The sequence below is a fragment of the Caretta caretta genome, chromosome 13 (assembly GCF_965140235.1).
Source record: "Caretta caretta isolate rCarCar2 chromosome 13, rCarCar1.hap1, whole genome shotgun sequence".
NCBI lineage: Eukaryota > Metazoa > Chordata > Testudines > Cheloniidae > Caretta > Caretta caretta.
The window spans coordinates 16,757,548-16,777,458 of NC_134218.1; the positions used below are offsets into that span (position 1 = coordinate 16,757,548).

At 40.9% G+C, this 19,911-nt stretch overlaps 1 protein-coding gene across 1 annotated transcript; it reads left to right on the top strand.

Moving 5' to 3' along the window:
• Positions 1–1,673: 1,673 nt before the first annotated feature.
• Positions 1,674–19,735, top strand: UBE2V1 (ubiquitin conjugating enzyme E2 V1). Its single transcript, XM_048819737.2, has 4 exons — positions 1,674–1,829; positions 13,536–13,684; positions 17,467–17,592; positions 17,957–19,735. The coding sequence occupies exons 1-4, from the start codon at positions 1,808–1,810 to the stop codon at positions 18,101–18,103; spliced, it is 444 nt and encodes a 147-aa protein (XP_048675694.1). The 5' UTR covers positions 1,674–1,807; the 3' UTR covers positions 18,104–19,735.
• Positions 19,736–19,911: the final 176 nt, after the last annotated feature.

Genomic DNA, 19,911 nt, shown 5'->3' on the forward strand with positions numbered 1-19,911 from the left:
CTCTGATGGTTAGAAACCTTCATCTAATTTCAAGTCTAAACTTCCCGATGACCAGTTTATATCCATTTGTTCTTGTGTCCACATTGGTACTAAGCTTAAATAATTCCTCTCCCTCTCCGGTATTTATCCCTAGCATAAAAGGGAAAAGGGGTCACAGCCCAGGCTCCCCTGCATCATGCTGGCCCTCAGCTGTCTTCAGTTCCTTGTGCCCTTTGCAGCCCAATGTACGTTAGAACAGCCTTCAAGCTGCTCTGAACAATGCAAGAATGACCATGAAGAAAGCAGCAACAAGACAAGACCAGACCAGGGCAGAGTAATGCTTTAAGTCATGTTTATAAGACCTTCCTGACATTCACTCTAGGTGTTTTGCCTAGGAACTGGTCCTGAATGTGAATCATGAAACACATGGGGAGCTGTGTATTTCCATAGATGTGTGAAAAAAGAAAAGGAGGACTTGTGGCACCTTAGAGACTAACAAATTTATTTGAGCATAAGCTTTCATGAGCTACAGCTCATTTCATTGAATGCATGAAGTGAGCTGTAGCTCACGAAAGCTTATGCTCAAATAAATTTGTTGGTCTCTAAGGTGCCACAAGTCCTCCTTTTCTTTTTGCGGATACAGACTAACACAGCTGCTACTCTGAAACCTGTCATAGATGTGTGGTGTCCCCTGCTGGAAAAGATGTGTATTGAAGAAACCATGGTGGGTGGGTGGGTGGAGGCGTGTGTGACATCAAAGTTCAATTTTGCTGAAACTTTTCAGAATCATTCACCTTGGAGTAGAGACCAAGCATGGACAATATCCGCCCAAAAGGCACAATATTGCAGCAGTTATGAAAGTAAGGAAACAGGCATTATAATAGAAATTTGTTTTGCAACGTTGAATATAGTGTAATTCTAAAATACATGCTCCAATAGATTCCAAATGGTCATTAGAGACACTAACATATTCTCCCTCTATATTCTTCCTATAGATCAGCTTTAGCTCCTCCTCCCGAGGTGCTGTAACTTCTCCTTCTTTTACCCTCTAAGGTCCCTGCTGCCCTACAGAAGATGTGTGGCCTGCGCATCTCTCATATTTGGCTTTCAGATACCAGCATTGTTCCTATATGAAGTGCATCATGTATGTGCACATGGCTTACCTGACTAACCAAATCCTTTCATCGGTGACACCTGTTTTCTGCCCTGTTATTTTGTTACTTCCGCCTGTGCTGTGTCATGTCTGAAATTCGGTTGTAAGCACTTTGGGACAGGGAGCCTGTGTTTTTAATCCCTCTTATAGGCACATAGGACACATTGGGGGGGCTGCAAAATAATACATAACATATTTGGTGTTTGTTATTACTACTGCAACCCCAGGGTGCATTAGCACCCCTAGTTCCGGCACCATGGCCTACAGATGCCACTATGGGTACTATTTCCATCCCTGGTATACTGATGTGGTAATGTCATCTCCCCTATAGATTCTATGCTTGCTCCCCTATCTAGCCTCCAGGCTCTTCGTACTAGTTATTGCTCTCATCTCCTCCTCTCTTCCTCTTCTAACGTCCATTGTTCTGAAACCCACATACGACCCATCCGCCCGCCCACGGGTCTAATTTCCCACACAAGATAACTGCATCTAGAAATCTCTCTGTCTAGGTCCTTCTGGTCAGCCCCGCCCCTCCACGCCTCCAGGCCCTTTCTTAGTGCGCCCGCCTGCACTGCGCCCCTTCAGCCAGCCCCTGGACTTGCTTACCGCCGCACTTCCCGCGTTAAGGTGACGTAGGCGGCAGGGCCGGGCGAGTCGGAGCGACAGCGGCGCAAGATGGCGGCCACCACGGGCTCGGGTAAGCGGGGCTTGGGTAGCCGAGGCTGGGCCGGGGAGGAGGGACTCGGCGCCGCAGGGCGGGGCAGCTTCTACCGGAGGGCGCGGGGGTGACCGGCTGCGGCCCAGCGGGCTCCCGGGAGCGGGGGTTCGTCGGCGGGGCGTGTCTGGGGCTTGAGGGGCGGCGGCGGCTAGGGGCGCTAGGCCGGGGGCCCCAGCGTGAGGGGGCTGCTGCTGGAGGCCCCAGTCCTGGCGGGCGAGGTTCCGGGGGGAGGGGCTTAAGGGGAAGGAGGCGCTTGGAGGGGTGTTGGGGTATCAGGGTGGAGGAGGGACTGCCGTCTGTGTCTCTGGGGGGAAGGGCGTTCTGGGGTGCCAGGCTGGAGGAAGGGCTGCCTTGTGTACCAGGATGGGGTGTGCCTGGGGGGAAGGGCATTCTGGGGTGCCAGGCTGGAGGAGGGATGTCTTGTGTACCAGGATGGGGTGTCCCTGGGGGGAAGAGCGTTCTGGGGTGCCAGGCTGGAGGAGGGATGTCTTGTGTACCAGGATGGGGTGTCCCTGGGGGGAAGGGCGTTCTGGGGTGCCAGGCTGGAGGAGGGATGTCTTGTGTACCAGGATGGGGTGTCCCTGGGGGGAAGGGCGTTCTGAGGGGGGGTATCAGGGTGGAGGAGGGGCTGCCTTGTGTGCCAGAATGGGTGTCTTTGGGGGAGTAAGGTTCTGGGGATACCAGGCTGGGGGATGGCAAGATGGTATGTCCTTGGTAAAACCAGGCTGGAGGAGAACGAGGATGCCTTGTTCCAAGCTGTAAGGATGTTCTTGGCTGCTTCTCCTCTATCCTCAACATGATTTCTCTAAAGCATTCAACCCCACTCGTTTATCACTCCTGAGTATGATATTGTTTCCTGATTAACAGGGCTATTAGAGTAAACCTGAAGTTACTAAGGGCGGGTATACATTGGGAATTTATATTGGCATAGCTACATCAGTCAGGGTGTAAAAAATCCATATCCCCAAGAGACCTAGCTATGCTGACCAAGCCCCCTGTGTAGACAGTGCTAGGTTGACAGAAGAATTCTTCTGTCAGCCTAGCTACCACCTCTTGAGGAGGTGGATTACCTACACTCATGGGAGAGCATCTCCTGTTGACGTAGGTAGTTTCTACACTGGGGACTTGTCTACACTTAAGATTCTACAGTGTCACAGCTGTGCCCCGATAGTGCTTCAGTGTAGACACTACCTACACCGATCGGAGGGATTCTCCCATTGGCGGAGTTAATCCACCTTTCCAAGAGACAGTAGCTATGTCAACAGAAGAATTCTTCCATCAACTTAGCATGGTCTATATGAGGACGTAAGTCGATTTAACTATGCCACTCAGTGGTGTGGAGTTTTCCCACCCCTGACGGACGTAGCTAAACTGAGCTAATGTTTTAGTGTAGAGTAGGCCTGCAGCACTACAGCAGCGTAGCCACAGTGGTTTAAGTATAAATATACTTTGAGACATGACAAATTACAGCACAGGAGGGGGTGGGAGAAATGGAGGAAGGGAGATAGAATCTGTTTCCAAAAGGTGTTGTGTGTTGGCTGAAATGAATTGAACCCTGTGTATCTGGGTGCAGTAAGAACAACCATGAGTGAGACCAGATCGACACTAGGAAATTAGGTCGGTATAACTACGTTGCTTAGGGATGTAAAAAATCCACACGCTTGAGTGACGCAGCTAAACTGACATAATCCCCAGTGTAGACAGTGCTATGTGGACAGGAGGGCTTCTCCCCTCAACATAGGTACTCCTCCTCATGCAGGAGGAGTACCTATGTGGCATAGGTAGCACCTTCACTGAAGTGCTATATTGGTGCTGCTGCAGCATTTTAAGGTAGCTCAGCCCTTGGATTCACAGAAGCTACATAAATTGACTTGGCGGAGAACGTTGAGTCAGCTGAAATGTCTGGGAAACTCAAAAAGACATCTCTTTAGCAGTTCATAAAGGAAAAGCTGTCTATATTGTCATTGCTTGTGCCTACCAGAATAATGCATCTCTCCTAAGGTTGCGCCTTAGACCTCCTTTGTCTGTTTCACTTATCAGGTATTTATCTGAATTCTGGGGTAAAAGTTTAAAATCAGATTTCAGACAATGGCAACTGGATAAAATAACAATGTGAGTTGGGCTCTGCTTTTGCTTTGTTAATGAAGCAATGACTTGCAGGTGTTACATATTTGAATATTTTTTTTTCTGGCTAATGCTGTGTAGTGAGACCTGAAAACTCCCAAAATCATTTTGGTCACTTATTGGGCTAAAATTGGTATTGTCTAGATGAAGTTAGCTGTCTTTGTATTCACTTTTGCAGCATATAGCTCTTCACAGGGAGGGCTTGACATAACGTCCTTTACAGGACTAATATATTTCAAAGACTGAGGATTTTGTGGCTTTTAATTTTGTTGTTGTTCTAATTTGAAAGGCTAAACAAACGCTACTAGCATAATCTCTTATTGTAAATAAGCTTCTTTACATCCGTAACTAAATGCTTTAGGTTAAAACTGAAAGAATATTCAAAATCTAGTTACGGATTCTACAGGCATTGTCTACTTCATTTCTTCAAGTTGTATAATAAAGTCAGTTTCACTTTCAGGTTCTTGCCCCAGTGTTTGGATTTCAAATGTTGCATGAGAATAGTTATTTTAAAATCTCTGTTGAAATGTAAAATTACACATCCATCCATCAATCATAGGACATTCCTCTTTGAAGTAGGAAATGAGCAAATCTTAAGGTCTTTCTCTTGGGGTAGCCTATTTTCAAAGACAGTTTAAAGTTTAGAAGAACAATGGTTGTAGAGAATAAAGATTTAAAGGGGGAAAACCCTGATGTTGTAGCAGCGCAGTGGCTACTGCCATAAAGCTTGTATTTTATGGAGCTATATATAAAAGTTCTCATAATCCTGATATCATCTCTGTTCTGCCACAAATGTGCTGTATATTTTAGGAGACCATGTTGGAATACTCAGTATAAAAAATGAAACTGTGACATGACCTCATCAAGCTGTCATGTCACTTCATTCTGGCAGCCATATTTTCCCAATAATCCTTTGCAGCTGCTGACTTTTCAATTTATGTTTGTCTGGAAGAATAAGGCAAGTGGCTTTCTTTTGAAGCCAGTTCAGATCCATAAATTCACTGTCTGGGTGGACATGAGGGGATGTGCATGAAGAGATGCAGTAGGAGCTATGCAACCAACATTTCATGGAGACAAAGTCTAAAACTTTTCTTGGTACCTGGTTTCCACATGGCATTGCATTGTAGGCCAGACCTGAACAATCTTAACTAACCAGTAAAATGTGTTTTGATAATGGGTATTTTGCTTCTTCTGGATCACATTCTATCTCCATGTAATTCTAAAACAGGGGTAGGCAAACTTTTTGGCCCAAGAGCCATATCTGGGTTTGGAAACTGTGTGGTGGGTCATGAATGCTCATGAAATTGGGGTATGTGAGGGGGTGAGGGCTCTGGCTGGGTGGTGCAGGCTCTGGGGTGGGGTCAGAAATGAGGAGTTCAGGGTGCAGGATGGGGCTCTGGTTTGGGGCAGGAGCGGTGGGGGCTCCAGCTGGGGGTGCAGGCTCTGAGGTGGGGATGGGGGTTTTGGGGTTCTCTGTGCTGGGACCTAGGGGTTCGGAGGGCAGCAGGGGGATCAGGGCTGGGGCAGGGGGTTGAGGCATGGGGGGGATGGCTTGGGGTGTAGGCTCCGGGCGGTGCTTAACTCAAGCAGCTCCCGGAAGCAGCAGCATGTCCCTCCTCTGGCTCCTACAAGGAGGTGCAGCCAGGTGGCTCTGCTGTGTGCTGCCCAGTCCGCAGGTGCCGCCTCTGCAGCTCCCAATTGTCATGAGTCCCGGCCAATGGGAGCTGCGGGGGTAGCATGTGGAGCAGAGCCCCCTGGCTGCTCCTACGTGTAAGAGCCGGAGGAGGGACATGCTGCTGCTTCCGGGAGCCACGTGAAGCGGTCCCCGACCCTGCTCATCGGCTGGAGCGCCGGAGCAGGGCAAGCCCCAGACTCCGCTCCCCAGCAGGAACTCAAGGGCCGTATTAAAAGGGCTGGAGGGGCGGGTAGTTTGCTCACCCTTGTTCTAAAAGCTCTGCTTTATTGGCTCTTCTAGTGTTGAAAGTAGAGCACTTGTACTTGAGGTAATATATGGCTAGAGGGGGAAAAAATGGTTCAGGAACTTTGCATGTCAGTAAAGAGCATGTTCTAATAGTTATGTTCAAGTTTAAATTGCTGCTGGTAGGATGTTGTGTACCTTAACTACTTTTGGCAAAAACTCTTAAAATTGGTATGTAACTTTTTTAACATGGTATGGGAATCCTGAGACTTGCCCCTGACCTCTAATTGTGGAACCTTAGAATATAGGCCAACAACTTAATTTAAATATAACTTAGGGCTTTGTTCAGTTGGTAAATGAAGCAACTGTTTGTTACTGGTAATAGATCCTGCCATGTGGCCAACAATGCAGTTTTTAGACTGTTCTGCTAGAGAGAACATTGGTGTTCACTCATTTTCAGCAATGTTACAGTGACAACTGTGATGCTGTTGGTAATGTACACCATTGATACCGGAAGCTTCATAAGTGTAATCTTATGGGTACAACAAGGACCTAGGAAATGAGTCTCTTGGGGTTTTCTGTTTGTTTTTTTTTTTTTCCTTTTGATTTACTGTGGGGCTTTGGACAAGCAACTTATATCTTATTAGTAAAGTAGATTTTGATAATACATGTTTCACAAAATCCTTGTGAGGCATGTTTATTTGTAAAGCACTTGGATATCTTTAAATGATATCTGTAGCATATAGTGCTGCAATAAAGGAACTTAGGAGCCCAGCCACTTCCTCTTTACCAAAATTCCCAATTTCTCATCTAAAAACAGCACTGTTCCAGAGGATTGGATGGTAGCAGTTGTACCTATATTTTAAAAAGGCTCCAGGGGTGATTGAGAGAATTCTAGACCACTGAGCTTTACATCTACATCTAAGAAATAGGTTGAAACAATAATTAAAACTTGAATAATGTTTCTGAAATATCTTGATATGATACAGTCTAACCAGTACAGTTTCTGCAAAGGAAGACACTCTTTTATATATCAGAATTTTTTTAAGTGGGTGAATAAAGAATAACTGGTTGAACTTCTTATTTTTAGACTTTCAAAAGGCCTCTGACAAGGTCCCTCATAAGAGACTACAGAAAAATCTAAGGAGTCATGAGGAGAACAGCAAAGTGTTATAATGGATCAAAAACCAGCGATTAGACAGAAAATACTGGGATTAAATGGTCAATTTTCATTGTAGCAAAAATTTAACAGCAAGGTACCTCAAGGTTCCATCTTAGGTCCAGTGTCATGTAGTAAACTTATTAATGAGATGAGAAAGGTAACAATCTGCAGATAATAGTGAGTTACCTAGTCTAGTCTACTCTGAAACCTGTCATTAGTCTATTCAAGATCAGAGAGGACTGTGCAGCACTTCAGAGGGAGCTAACCAGACTAAGTGAATGGGCACCAAGATTGCATTTGAAGTTCAGCATTGCTAAATGCAAAATAATACACACTGGGGTGGGGGGGAACTACTCATATACTTTACAAAGTTCTGATTTTTCCAGAGTTAATACAGTTCAGGATTCTAAGCTTCATTGCAGATGAGTTAAGGCAGTTAAGATCTCTGCCTAATATGCAGCTATAGTTAAAATCAAAGTGTGAGGATGCATAAGGAATAGGATGGAGAATAATATTGAAAATACTATGCTATCATGTAAATCAGTGGTGTGGTCTCATCTGGAGTACTGTGAGATGGTATTTATCTTTTTTTTTTTGAAGTTTGTGAGGGAATGTTGAACTCAGCTTCACCAATATTCTTGTCACGTATAATAACAGATTTTTATCTCATGAGTTGGTGTAAATATTTTCCCCAAAATATTAGTTTTGAATGCCTTCCTTAGTAAAATAAATTGTAGTTGATGTAGCTGTTATGGCTTGTTTCACAACTTAAATACTAAGAAACAATGTTGACGTTGCAACTGTCTAATTTGTACTGCAAAGTTTTCTTTAGTTTGAGAGCTCTTTAATGGAAATGCAAGTCTCTGTCAGCCATTTTAGGGCTTGTGTGCACTACAGGTTATTTCGGTATAACTTATAGTCGCTCAGGGGTGTCAGTAAGCCATCCCCCGAATGACGTAAGCTACACCAACCCAAGTGCCAGGTGTGAACAGCACTATGTCAGCGGGCTAGTGCCTTTCAGGCAGGTGCTTTTATTATGCCGCCGGGAGAGCTGTCTTCTGTTGGCAGCGAGCGTCTTCATCAGACATGCTACAGCGGCGCAACTGCACCACTGTAGCACTTCTAGTGTGGATTAGCCCTTAGTATAATTTATAAGGAATGCACTTTAGTATAAAAGTATGCAACTATCACTTTATCTTATTCAGAAGTATTTCATAGGGTTTGGGGGCTGGTTAAGTATCTCAGTAAAAGTCAGTTTCTGTTGCCTTGTTTGAGTACAATGACATGTAAGGGCAACATATGAACTTTAAATTTCCTGGCTTCTTACAGTTTGTGTCATAACCAAAAGCCTTTCATTAAACGGTAAATATTACATCACTTCAAAACTATTCTGAGGACAAACTTCTGCATCTAAAAGAGTACTTATAATTGTGTAATTGTTGGAAAACCTAGCATTTAAAAATTGTTCCAATACAGTACTCTCTGCAAAAGAATACTTGGAGCAGATATAATTAAGGCTGTAATATCAAACATAACATGGAAAGTATTTTAAAACTTTTTTTTGCTAGCTGTTTTGTGTATTTAGGTACAAAAGATAACTTATGGTTGAAAGACGTGATTTCACTTATGCTAGTTAAATCTGGAGTAATTACTGATGTCAAAATTAAAATTGGTATGAGAGATCAGAATCTGATGTTTCCTCTTTAAATTAGTTATGGAAAATTATCTTTGACAGAACAAGAACTTCTTTTTGTTAGAGTTCCTAATTACTGAAATGTATTAGCCATAAATTCGTGTGCCTTATCCCTTGCAGTTGAGACAAATCCATATGTGCCAAAAGATAAATGTTTGTATCTTAACTCCTCTGTAGAAAGAAAAGCTGCAGATGTAATCTTTCATTGTCATGCCAGTGTAAAACTCTTTACTCTGAAGGTTTGATTCTGTGCATATTGAAATCAATGGTAAAACTCCCTTTGACTTTCATGGTGCAGCATCTGACCGTCAAAGTATTTTGACCATTTCATTGTATCAGAACCTACTAGCACTGCTAAAGTACTTTGGTGCTTCCAAAATGGATCCAATTTCTGAGAAGTCTTTACCTCTGTAAAACATGCTGTGTGCTTCAGTTTGGTCATACAAGTTCTGAATCTGATATTTAAATTCTATAACTGAAATTTCTTAAGTTGGAAAAGCTCAGAAAAGCAGAGTAATGGACTTTGCTTTTTTTGCCTCATCATAAACTAATATAAATTTGTGTGACTTAGATGAACTACTTTAAGTGTTTTTAATTAAACTAAAAACACTTAAGTATCAAGGCTTTCTGTGCTCCAACTTGTAATACTATACCTTAGACTGACAAGATGCAAGAGGTCTAAGAGTTAACATATGCCCTGTTAAGTTTTGTACTTTAGTGATTTGATAAGAGTTTCACTTTGGAATGTTTTAAGACCCTTTGTCAAACTAGGACTTCCGTATATCTGCCTGGAAGTATATTTTTCTTTCTTAATACAAAAATTATCTTCGATTCTGACTGATAAAGCAAAAAATCCTGTCAATCTTCTGCATCCTTAATTCACTGGATCTGGCAGGGCATTGTTGGAAGACAACTTAAAATCTGAGATGACTTGATAGATAATTACTTACCAATAATCAATTTTAATCTGCTGCTGCTGCTTGGTGAAATTCTGAGGAGCAAAGACTCATGAAGAGGGCACTGTATCACTTGGAATGCTATCTTCATAACCATAAGGCTAGCAACTTCTTTAGGAGCTTGAGTTCTGTAGGAATAAGGTTTCTCCACTTATGACTGGCAAGTGGATTTTTTTTATCCAATCCCTACCATAAAACTAAATGTCCTTCATGGGGTTTGTCAGACCTAGTAAACAAAAGTCTAAGATTGAGGCCTGGTGTGTACAAATTTACTCAAGACTTAAAATTTTTATCCAATTTATAAACTTGTGAAATTGGAGATGTAACATTGTCAGTGCTGCTATAGTTAAGTCTTTAGCAGGTTCATTATGGTAATCTTTCTACTTTTGCTCTGAAGTTTATAATATAATATATTTCTCTCTGGAATATTTCCATGAGGTCTGCAGGCCGTGAACTAAGATGATGTAGATATTTTCCTACCTTTTGTGTCATAATTTAAATGAAGTTTGCAGTTGCTGCTCAGAATATTCTGGATTCATAAAGAATTGGCTAAATTAAATTTTATAGTCTGATGCCTGTTTTGGCGATGTAGTAGTTAAAACTCGAAGTGAACTACTTATTTCTTCTGTATTCTGTTTTTGTATTGAAGGACTCTTAAAGCAAACAGGTTTGTTTTGTTATTGTGTTGGCAGGTCTCCATAACTACACTTAATAAGAAAGTTATTCAGGTATTTGCCATATGTGGAAAATGTAGTTGACTCACTCTTGAGCCAGCTGATGTAAGAATACTCTTCTGCCATAAAAAGAAAAGGAGTACTCGTGGCACCTTAGAGATTAACCAATATATTTGAGCATAAGTTTTCGTGAGCTACAGCTCACTTCATCGGATGCAATGCATCTGATGAAGTGAGCTTATGCTCAAATAAATTGGTTAGTCTCTAAGGTGCCACGAGTACTCCTTTTCTTTTTGCGAATACAGACTTACACGGCTGCTACTCTGAAACCTGTCTTCTGTCATTGAACTTGCCCTGGGATTAGCTTGCAAAAGTAACTTGGCAAATACTGAATATCCACAGAACAGATAAGAACATATTTTAGGATATATGATTGGATAACTAACAGTTTTTTCTTCTTCCTACTCTTTCCTTCTCCCCTCATTAAATTCACAAATTGATCTTATCAATTTGTATGTTTTTTTTAACTTCATTCAAGTACCAGGTTAGGACCAAACTTACACATGATACTTTATGCTTTAGCATGCAGGTAGAAGATGCCCTTGTACCGGCTGCACTAGGGTCATACACTGATTCCCTGCCCTCCCCCCCCCCCCCCCCCCAAAAAAACACCCCCAGGGGATTTCCAGTTTTTTTTATATAGTGTGAAATCAACATTTTGATAGTGCCTCATGGACCCACCACTTTGCAGTTGTCTACCATACCTGTGACACTTTCAATTAAAAAATTTCTGTAGCAGTAATATTAAGTGTTTATTTTTAGCTTTTTTTTATGTGATATAGCAGTTAGGAACAAGGAAACCATGTGACCAACCAGCTCTCTGTGGACCACCAGCAATCCACAGACTCGTTTAATTGATATTCTACAATCTCTTATTTCTAGGACCCTTGCTATTCATTGCTTTGACTCATTCTGAATCAGTGTGTTTGGAAGGGCCCTAAAACAGCGTTGCCTTCTGTTCCCATAAGAACTTATATTAATATTACACACACTCTTCCCTGTACCTGATTAAGGTTCCAGAGTCTAACACACTCAGGTTAGGAAATGACAGAGTTAACGTTAGGTTTCAGAGTAACAGCCGTTTTAGTCTGTATTCACAAAAAGAAAAGGAGTACTTGTGGCACCTTAGAGACTAACCAATTTATTTGAGTATAAGCTTTCGTGAGCTACAGCTCACTTCATCGGATGCATACTGTGGAAAGTGTAGAAGATCTTTTTATATACACACAGCATGAAAAAATACCTCCTCCCACCCCACTCTCCTGCTGGTAATAGCTTATCTAAAGTGATCACTCTCCTTACAATGTGTATGATCGTCAAGTTGGGCCATTTCCAGCACAAATCCAGGTTTATGTTGCCGTTTGAACTTTAGTTTGGCTTCCCTGTGCATTTACATTATGATAGTCTTTAATCAAATGATCACATACTGCTTTCTTCCCACAGGACCCCTGCCTTATTCAGTGCACAGAATTGATGGTGCTCACTGACTGGGTAGCTATTTAATATTTCCTTTTATCCTTGTCAGTATGTGGCTCCATGCCTTACCACAAACCATCCAACCCTTGCACTGAATAGAGAACTAACTTCATCTTAGGCTCTTCTGTGGTATCTACGTATCTTAATGAATTATTTTCATAGCACCTGATGAGATGAGGTGGTGGTATTATCCCTGCTTTACAGATGGCGAGTTGAGGTGGAATGATATTAAGGCCAAATTTGTCAAGTGTCATAATTTTAGATGCCCAGTTTGAGACAACTGACTTTTTTTTTTTTTTGGTGTCCAGATTACTGGGTATTCTTATGTAAGTTCATGGGTTTGGAGATATATATATATATATATTTTAATGTATATTGTAGTGTTTGAGGATTAGAACTTTGATTCCACAACAAAATCAGAATTGGCGTTCAATCCCTTTTAGGTCTCTAAAAGACACTTGAGGGAGACTTTAAAGACACTAAAGTTGTCATATTCTAAGCACTGTCACATTGCATATGAGAATCCTTCCAGGTTCTCAAGCAGTGAAAGGGGATATTTTCAAGGCTCTTGCTTTGCCTCGTCCCTGGTGTCATGTACTAGAGATGTTTCTTGAGCACTAGATGAGCGTAGTCTCATAAACAGAATGTCTGTGTTTCTTCTATGCGAACAAATAGGTGAGGCTGGACAAGGGGACTAGGCAGTCTCTTCAGTTATACTGCATGTGATGCAACTATTCAATACGTAATTAACCTTTTGGTATTTCTGTGAACAAAATTTTCTTTAGAAGGTCATGTGAAAAAACTCCATTGGCATTCTATGTCCTATTAATGCACTTTTGTTTCTCTTAGAACTGTTCTTAGGCATGTACTGTGAGCAAATAAAAGAATATGACACAGATTAGGATTTATTCAGGATTCTTAATGGCTTTGGCTTGGTCTTAGAGGGAAAGTGACTTAGCCTTTCTGTGTCTCAGTTCCCTATCTGTAAAATGGCACTGATAATGCCTCACAGGGATGTTGTGGCATAAGTTTGTTAAAGATTGTGAGATGCTCAGATATTACATAATGGGGGCCCATATAAGTGCTTTAGTTAGATCTTGCACTGATGAAGTCCACTGAAATTAATTTCAAATTAACTTGTTTATGTTACAAAACAGATTGATTTGCTACTTTTAAAAAGCTCTGGAAAGATTCATAGATGTCCAGCCTTTTGCCAAATGATGTAGCTTCTACCTTTTATCTTAAATCAAATGGACATAAAGTAGAAAGACTGTAAGGAAGCAGGAAGTAAATATGCTGCTTGCTTCTTTGAATACACAGAGGTCCTTTTCCTCCTCCTGGCTGTATGCACTAATGCAGAGCCTAGCTGCCATGGCTCACTAGTATGATTTTTTTTTTTTTAAATGCAAACTACTCCTTGTTTCCACGTACTTTTATATTTGACATCTGAGCTTGTATCTTCCTCACACCATGAAAATACTGCCACTCAGAAATATTGCTGTTTCTCAGTGTTTTGGTCTAAATGTTTTGACATCAGATTACCAAAAGTAGCAGTCCAATTATCCAGTCTTGTATCACTGCCAGATAGTCTCAGTTCAAAGTTTCTTTCTGATTCTTTTTAGGAGTAAAAGTTCCTCGTAATTTTCGACTGTTGGAAGAACTTGAAGAAGGTCAGAAAGGAGTAGGAGATGGTACAGTTAGCTGGGGTCTTGAAGATGATGAAGATATGACACTTACAAGATGGACAGGAATGATTATTGGGCCTCCAAGAGTAAGCATCAACTTACAGATCTAAATGCCAGTGTCACTCAAAATTCTGCTTTCCTGTCCTTTTTTTTTCCCCCTGCAGACATTCTCATGCATGTATCTGAGTGGGTACGTGTATGCAACCAGGTTTACTTGGCATATAAATTGGGGTTGATATGTCAGTATATCTTTCTGCTTATGACTTTAAACAATGCTAATACCTTTTAATTGATTAGCTCTGTTACACAAATGACATTCACATTTACAGATTAATTTACACAGTAATTTTCTAGTGTTCTGTAACCCTGAATTACAGCAAAGTCTCAAAGCCTGTAAGAGTTCAATATGGAGCTAATACTGGTAATATCTCACTAGCCAGTCCTCATCTATTAACATATTCTGCCTTAGTTCAGTTCAGTTGTTTTTGGTCATCACTTTAGGGAGTTTCTTGAGGATGTGGGGGTTGTGGTATTTTTATTGCAGCAAAACTGGCTTGCTCCTTTAAAGTTTCAGCTAACTCAGATTAGAATTTGGTTCTAGCCATAAACTAAATTTTGCTTTTGACTTTCTTGTCACCTGTCTCCCAATCTGTGTATTTAATATGCCTCAGAATGGCTTTTTATAATGTTACCATGCTCTTTACAGTAATACTGCAGCTGGAGAGTATCTGTCCTTTTTAGAGAGGTTAGTAAAAAGGACATCTTGATGATAGGCTTAATGTTTCCATAGCACTTGATATTTCCAAAGTACCTTATGTACCAACCTCATGGTCTTGTAGTCTGAAACCTACAGTGGTGACAAGCTTAGTATCTCATAGCTAGTTTAAAACATGGCTGGTATGATGGTTCTTCAGAGCTATGGTCCATGTGACTACGCTCTGGCTGTAGTGGACAGATTGGACTAATTTATTTGGGCAGCAACTTTGTTGATGTCTCTACAGTGGGGTGAGCCCCTTAGGCCCTACCATCTATGGAATGTCCCCATAGATGACTCCTGATCAGTTAGTGATTGGCTTCTGCCATGTCTCATGAGGTTTTATCCCTACTTTTTAACAATATAGAAGGGATAATCTAACTCTCTGTTCTCATCCATATGTCAAATCCCTTTTTTAATCTGATTAGGCTCTTGGCCTCTACTTTGCAGTAGTAAATTCCACATGTCACTTATGCATTGTGTGTATCTTAAAACAAAAACACACACACAAACCTTCCTCATCGCTCTTAAATTGACTTGTGGCCTTCCAATTTCACTGACTGTCCCCTTGCTCTTTTACTATGGAAGGATAAATGTGAGTGCCTGTTACCTTCACTATACCGTTGCATTGTGATGTATATCTCATGTCTGATCTGTTTCCTCTCTAAGTTATCCCAGTGTTTTCAACCTATCATTATATGGAAGCCTTCAGATGCTCTCATTGCCCATATCTGCACCTTTCTTTCTGTTTGTAGCCATTTCTGAGATAGGGTGACTGTCACTGAACATAGTACTCCAGGTGAGGCTTTACCATTCATTTATTATTTAACGGCATTACACTTTCAATATTTTCTCTCATTCTTTGTTCAACTTAACTTTTTTTGCTCTTTGACTGCCACTGTAAATACCTCCTTAAATATGAACAATGACAAGTCTGGTGGCACCTTATAAGGGTCTTGTATTAAACAAATATTTAAAAAGAGACTGAAATCTGCACACACTCGTGTGGTTTTACCATAGAAGTGTTGTCATGGGAGCAAAGTACAGCTAAGTGATTCTGATGTCAGAATTGTGTAGGATAATCCAATCTGTCTAGAGGTGACAACTTTTTGCTTCAGTTCACAACTATCTTCTGTTTTTCACCTTTCCTGTCTGATACCTTTTTAAAAGATCTCTCCTACCAAAGTCATTAGAAAATCCTGCTCTGCATAACTGACCACTGGATGTCACTGTTGCATAGAAAGATAGCTGCAAATGTATTTGTGTGTGTATTTGTCTATGAATATCGTGACTCTTACTTGAGTTTCAAACTGGCACGTTCTGGTTTATTAGTATCAGATATATATGCATCTGTGTCTTTGCTCTAAATCTTGTAATAGATCACATCCCAGTGCTTGCTGGCCGCTTTCTCAGTCTGTCCTTAGTCAAATTGCGCCATAATTGTGAAAAGATTACACTTAAGTGTGTGTTTACATTGAGGAGAGCTCTCTCAATGTAAAATCGTAGCGGAGACCAGGCATAAGTATTTTTTACCTCAATGTAGTTACATAAGAATGACCATACTGGGTCAGACCAATGGTCCATCTAGCCCAGTCTCCTGTCTTCCATCAGTGGCCAATACCAGATTCTTCAAAGGGAGTGAACAGAACAGGACAATCATGAAGTGATCCATACCCTGTTCTCCAGTCCCAGCAACTGGCAGTCAGAGACTTAGGGATACCGTGAGCATGGGGTTGCATCCCTGACCATGGCTATTGATGGACCTGTCCTCCATGAACTTATCTAATTCTTTTTTTAATCCATTTGTAGTTTTGGCCTTCACAACATCCTCTGGCAGCAAGCGCCACAGCCTGACTGTGCATTGCGTGAAGTAGTTCTTCCTTTTGTTTGTACATCAAGGTTATCCCAAAGGGGGGGGTGGGGGAGGGAATACAGTTGATTTCGGTTAGCGGTGTTAAAGTAAAAACTGCCTGTAGCTTATCTCCAGTAGGATTTTACATAGAGAGCTCTCTGTGTAAAAAAAACACAGCATTATGTTTCTGAACGCCCGTATGCTTGCATGACGACAGAACTGGTAGTTTTTGAGCAATTCCCATCTTTTGGCATTCAGAGTCGTGTTGACTCTGCAGGAATCTGTGCTCAGATTTCCCAGTCTGGAGACTTACTGCTCTATCCAGGCCTCCCTGCTTTGTGGCCTTCTGTCATGCTCCCTTCATTGTTGCCTGTTACAGCTGGAATCCCTCCCAGACCCAGTCTATCATGTGGACACTTAAAACTCCTGTTGTTTCTGGTTAGCTTCCCTCCCACCCCCAGCACTCCGTTAGTTGTCCTAATTCCTCTCCCTACTGTCTTAAATGGTCTTTAAAAATTGCAAAACAACAAGATATGTTCTTCAGTCCCTGTACATTTTGTTGTCCTCCTTTCCCTATGTTTAGCTAGATTGTAAGCTCCTCAGGGTAGGGACTGTCTTACACTGTGTTACGTGCCTTACAGACATAATTGCTATGAAAAATAATAATCCTTTGACCCCTTCTGAGGATGGGGAGTGACCTGTGAATGTGTTGTGTTTTTGGAGCATTCTCCTTATCTCCCCACAACTCTATCACTTCAGTGAGTTATGAATATGGCAAAAAAAATCAAGGTCTACCTATCGTATTTACAGTTAAATGTTTCTGATAAAATTTAAAAAATGACAGGCTTTTGGGGTAAATTGGGTTTAAATAGCTGGCTAATATAAAGCATTGGTTTCATTTCTGAGGTAGTCTAGCCCATTGAACCTACAATTCAAAACTGCATATGCCTTTGAATTGCCTGGTATGAAACTGAAGTCTATGGAGAGATATTGGATTACTTTACTCTAAATTAATCTCCAAGCAGGGATGTCAGTTATATTCCATAATGTGATAAATAGATGATAGTTTAAATATTGGTGTGCAGTGTGACAAGCTTTGTCTATGTTGGGCACTAAGTGAATTTTTCTTGCAATTTTCAGAGTGTAGCTTAACAAGCGTGGAAACGTCCGCCATGTGTGTCGCACTCAAACTTTGTGTCCCTGATGATTATTGTAATTAAGTGATTCTAATACTGCCTGACACAGATGTTCCTCTCTTCCAGACAATTTATGAAAACAGAATATACAGCCTTAAAATAGAATGTGGGCCCAAATATCCAGAAGCACCTCCATTTGTAAGATTTGTAACAAAAATTAATATGAATGGAGTAAATAGTTCTAATGGAGTGGTAAGTGTTTTTTTGTTTGTTTGTTCGGTTTGTTAACACAGTTTAAGCTTTGAACGTTAATTTGAACCTACATTTTTACTCAGATGTTTCTTAACAAAATACTTTGCTTTCTTTTTGAGTAGTGGAAGTAGGGGAGGGATAAGGTAATTGTAAGATATTGCTAACGACTCCTCTCTTTCGCCTTAGCAACACTCATGTTGTTACACAATAGAAGCATTTATTAAGCTTGAAAGAAAACTAAACATATGTTAAGTTTTTCAAGCTTGCTGGCAGGTAACTTGATTAAAAACCACCGTATCTGATAGGCAGCTATATTTTTTGGACTCGGAGGACTGACAGGAGTGGTGTTTTTGTCTGTTTTTAGGTGGATCCCAGAGCCATATCAGTCCTAGCAAAATGGCAGAATTCTTATAGTATCAAAGTTGTTCTGCAAGAACTTCGGCGTCTAATGATGTCTAAAGAAAATATGAAACTTCCTCAGCCACCTGAAGGACAATGTTACAGCAATTAATTTAAAAAACAACAACAACAAATCATGCCCCTTTATTCAATTTAAGCTGTCTTCATTTTCCACAGTAGTAAATTTTCTAGATGCATCTTGTAGACCTCAAAGTACTGGAAAGGAAGTTCCCGTTCAAAGGAAGTTTATCTTGAGATACTGTAAATGATACTAATTTTTCATTTGAAATATAAGTTGTGCTATAACAATTAATCTTGTCATGTGTAACCACTGTCCACATAGTTGAACTTCTGGTATCAAGAAAAGTCTATTTAAATTTATTACTGTCAAGACCAGTGTGGCACATTTAATTCAACTGTGAAAACATATATCACACAATCACCTTGCTGTGTGTTTGGCCTGGGTTGTTGGGTTTTTTTCTTTCTCTGTCTTTTGCAATAGAGTTGAAGCTCAGGGCTATTTATTAGAATAGACACAAAGGTTTTAGCTTCCAGGACTATGCTGGGCTTTGTGGACTACTAATGGGGATGTGTGCTAACCTCAATCATCCCTCCCTTTGTGCTATCTCTAGTAAAGGCTGAATGTGACTGTGGTTGGTTTTATTTTTTAAGTCCTAGTAATCTAGGGCAGGCTTTCCTTCTTCCCTTTGGCCAAGGCACAGATTGTATTTCTCCTCCTGTCCCTCCCCTCCTCCCCAAATAACATGGGCCTTGGATAAGGGATTCAGGGTTTTTTCAATCTTTCCTCTCCCCCATCTTCCTAGAGGGGGTGCTGCTTTATTTTTGCCCCTTTTGTGAGTCTTCTCCTTACCCCTGGCCAGTGGCCAGCAGGAGAAAGTGTTTGGGCAATCACCTGACCTGTCCCCTCATGCTTGTCATTTTGTTTTTCCCAATGAATTTAGTCTTCACCAGCCTGGGAAACGAGTATCTATTCTGCTCGCAAACTTGGATCTCCCTTGCCCCCATGGCACTGCTGCCACACCGCCAAGCTGGCCATGGCTGATGTTATTAGATAGGCTTTTGACATGGTGAAAAGAGCAGTAATTTACCAGGATTGCTTGGATTTGCTAGCTGCCAAACTTTAATGGGGAAAATCTGCATGTAGAAATTCTAAACACACACTCCAATACAACCAGTCAAATTTTGGTGCTTCAAAATTGACCTGAGGATGTTAACTAATAAACAGTGCACTTACTTTTGACCCTTTTTAAAGACCTGACAATTAGAAACAAATCAACGTAGTGTAGACTTTTTTTTTTTTGACACTTCACGTGTTGTGAGAGAAACTCTTCCATGAAGATTTGGGGATAAATGCTGTGCACAGCAGATTAGAGAGAGACCTTACTGGCAATGCCTCCTGGCAAATCACTGCCTTTTCTGACTTACTGTTTTGGACCACAAACTGCTGATATGTGGATGCAAGCTTAAATACAAACAACCTAGTGTGTCCTAAGTTTTATGACAAATTCAGTGTTTGTGTAAAAACCACATTTTAAAGCAGCGGCTATCAAGTCAATGAACAATTGGTGTTTCCATTAACTCTTTTGAGGAAAATATTAGTTGTAAGGATTTAACATCCTCTGTAATTAAAGTTTAACATAACAGTATTCCATAAGCAGCCTTTTTATTGTATCAGACCATTGCCTGATTTTAATATAATAAAAAGTGTGCATTAATATTACAAGGCTTTAGTTGTATTTATGTTTAGAATTTTGATCACTTAGGGAAATCTTGAAATGTTTTGGAGTATCTTGTTACAGATCATAATATGGTGATCTGATTTAATAGTAAAATGTGAACATTTTTGCATATAACTTAACGTTGTGTGGTGAAAGAAACAACTGTTCTGGTTTGGGTGTG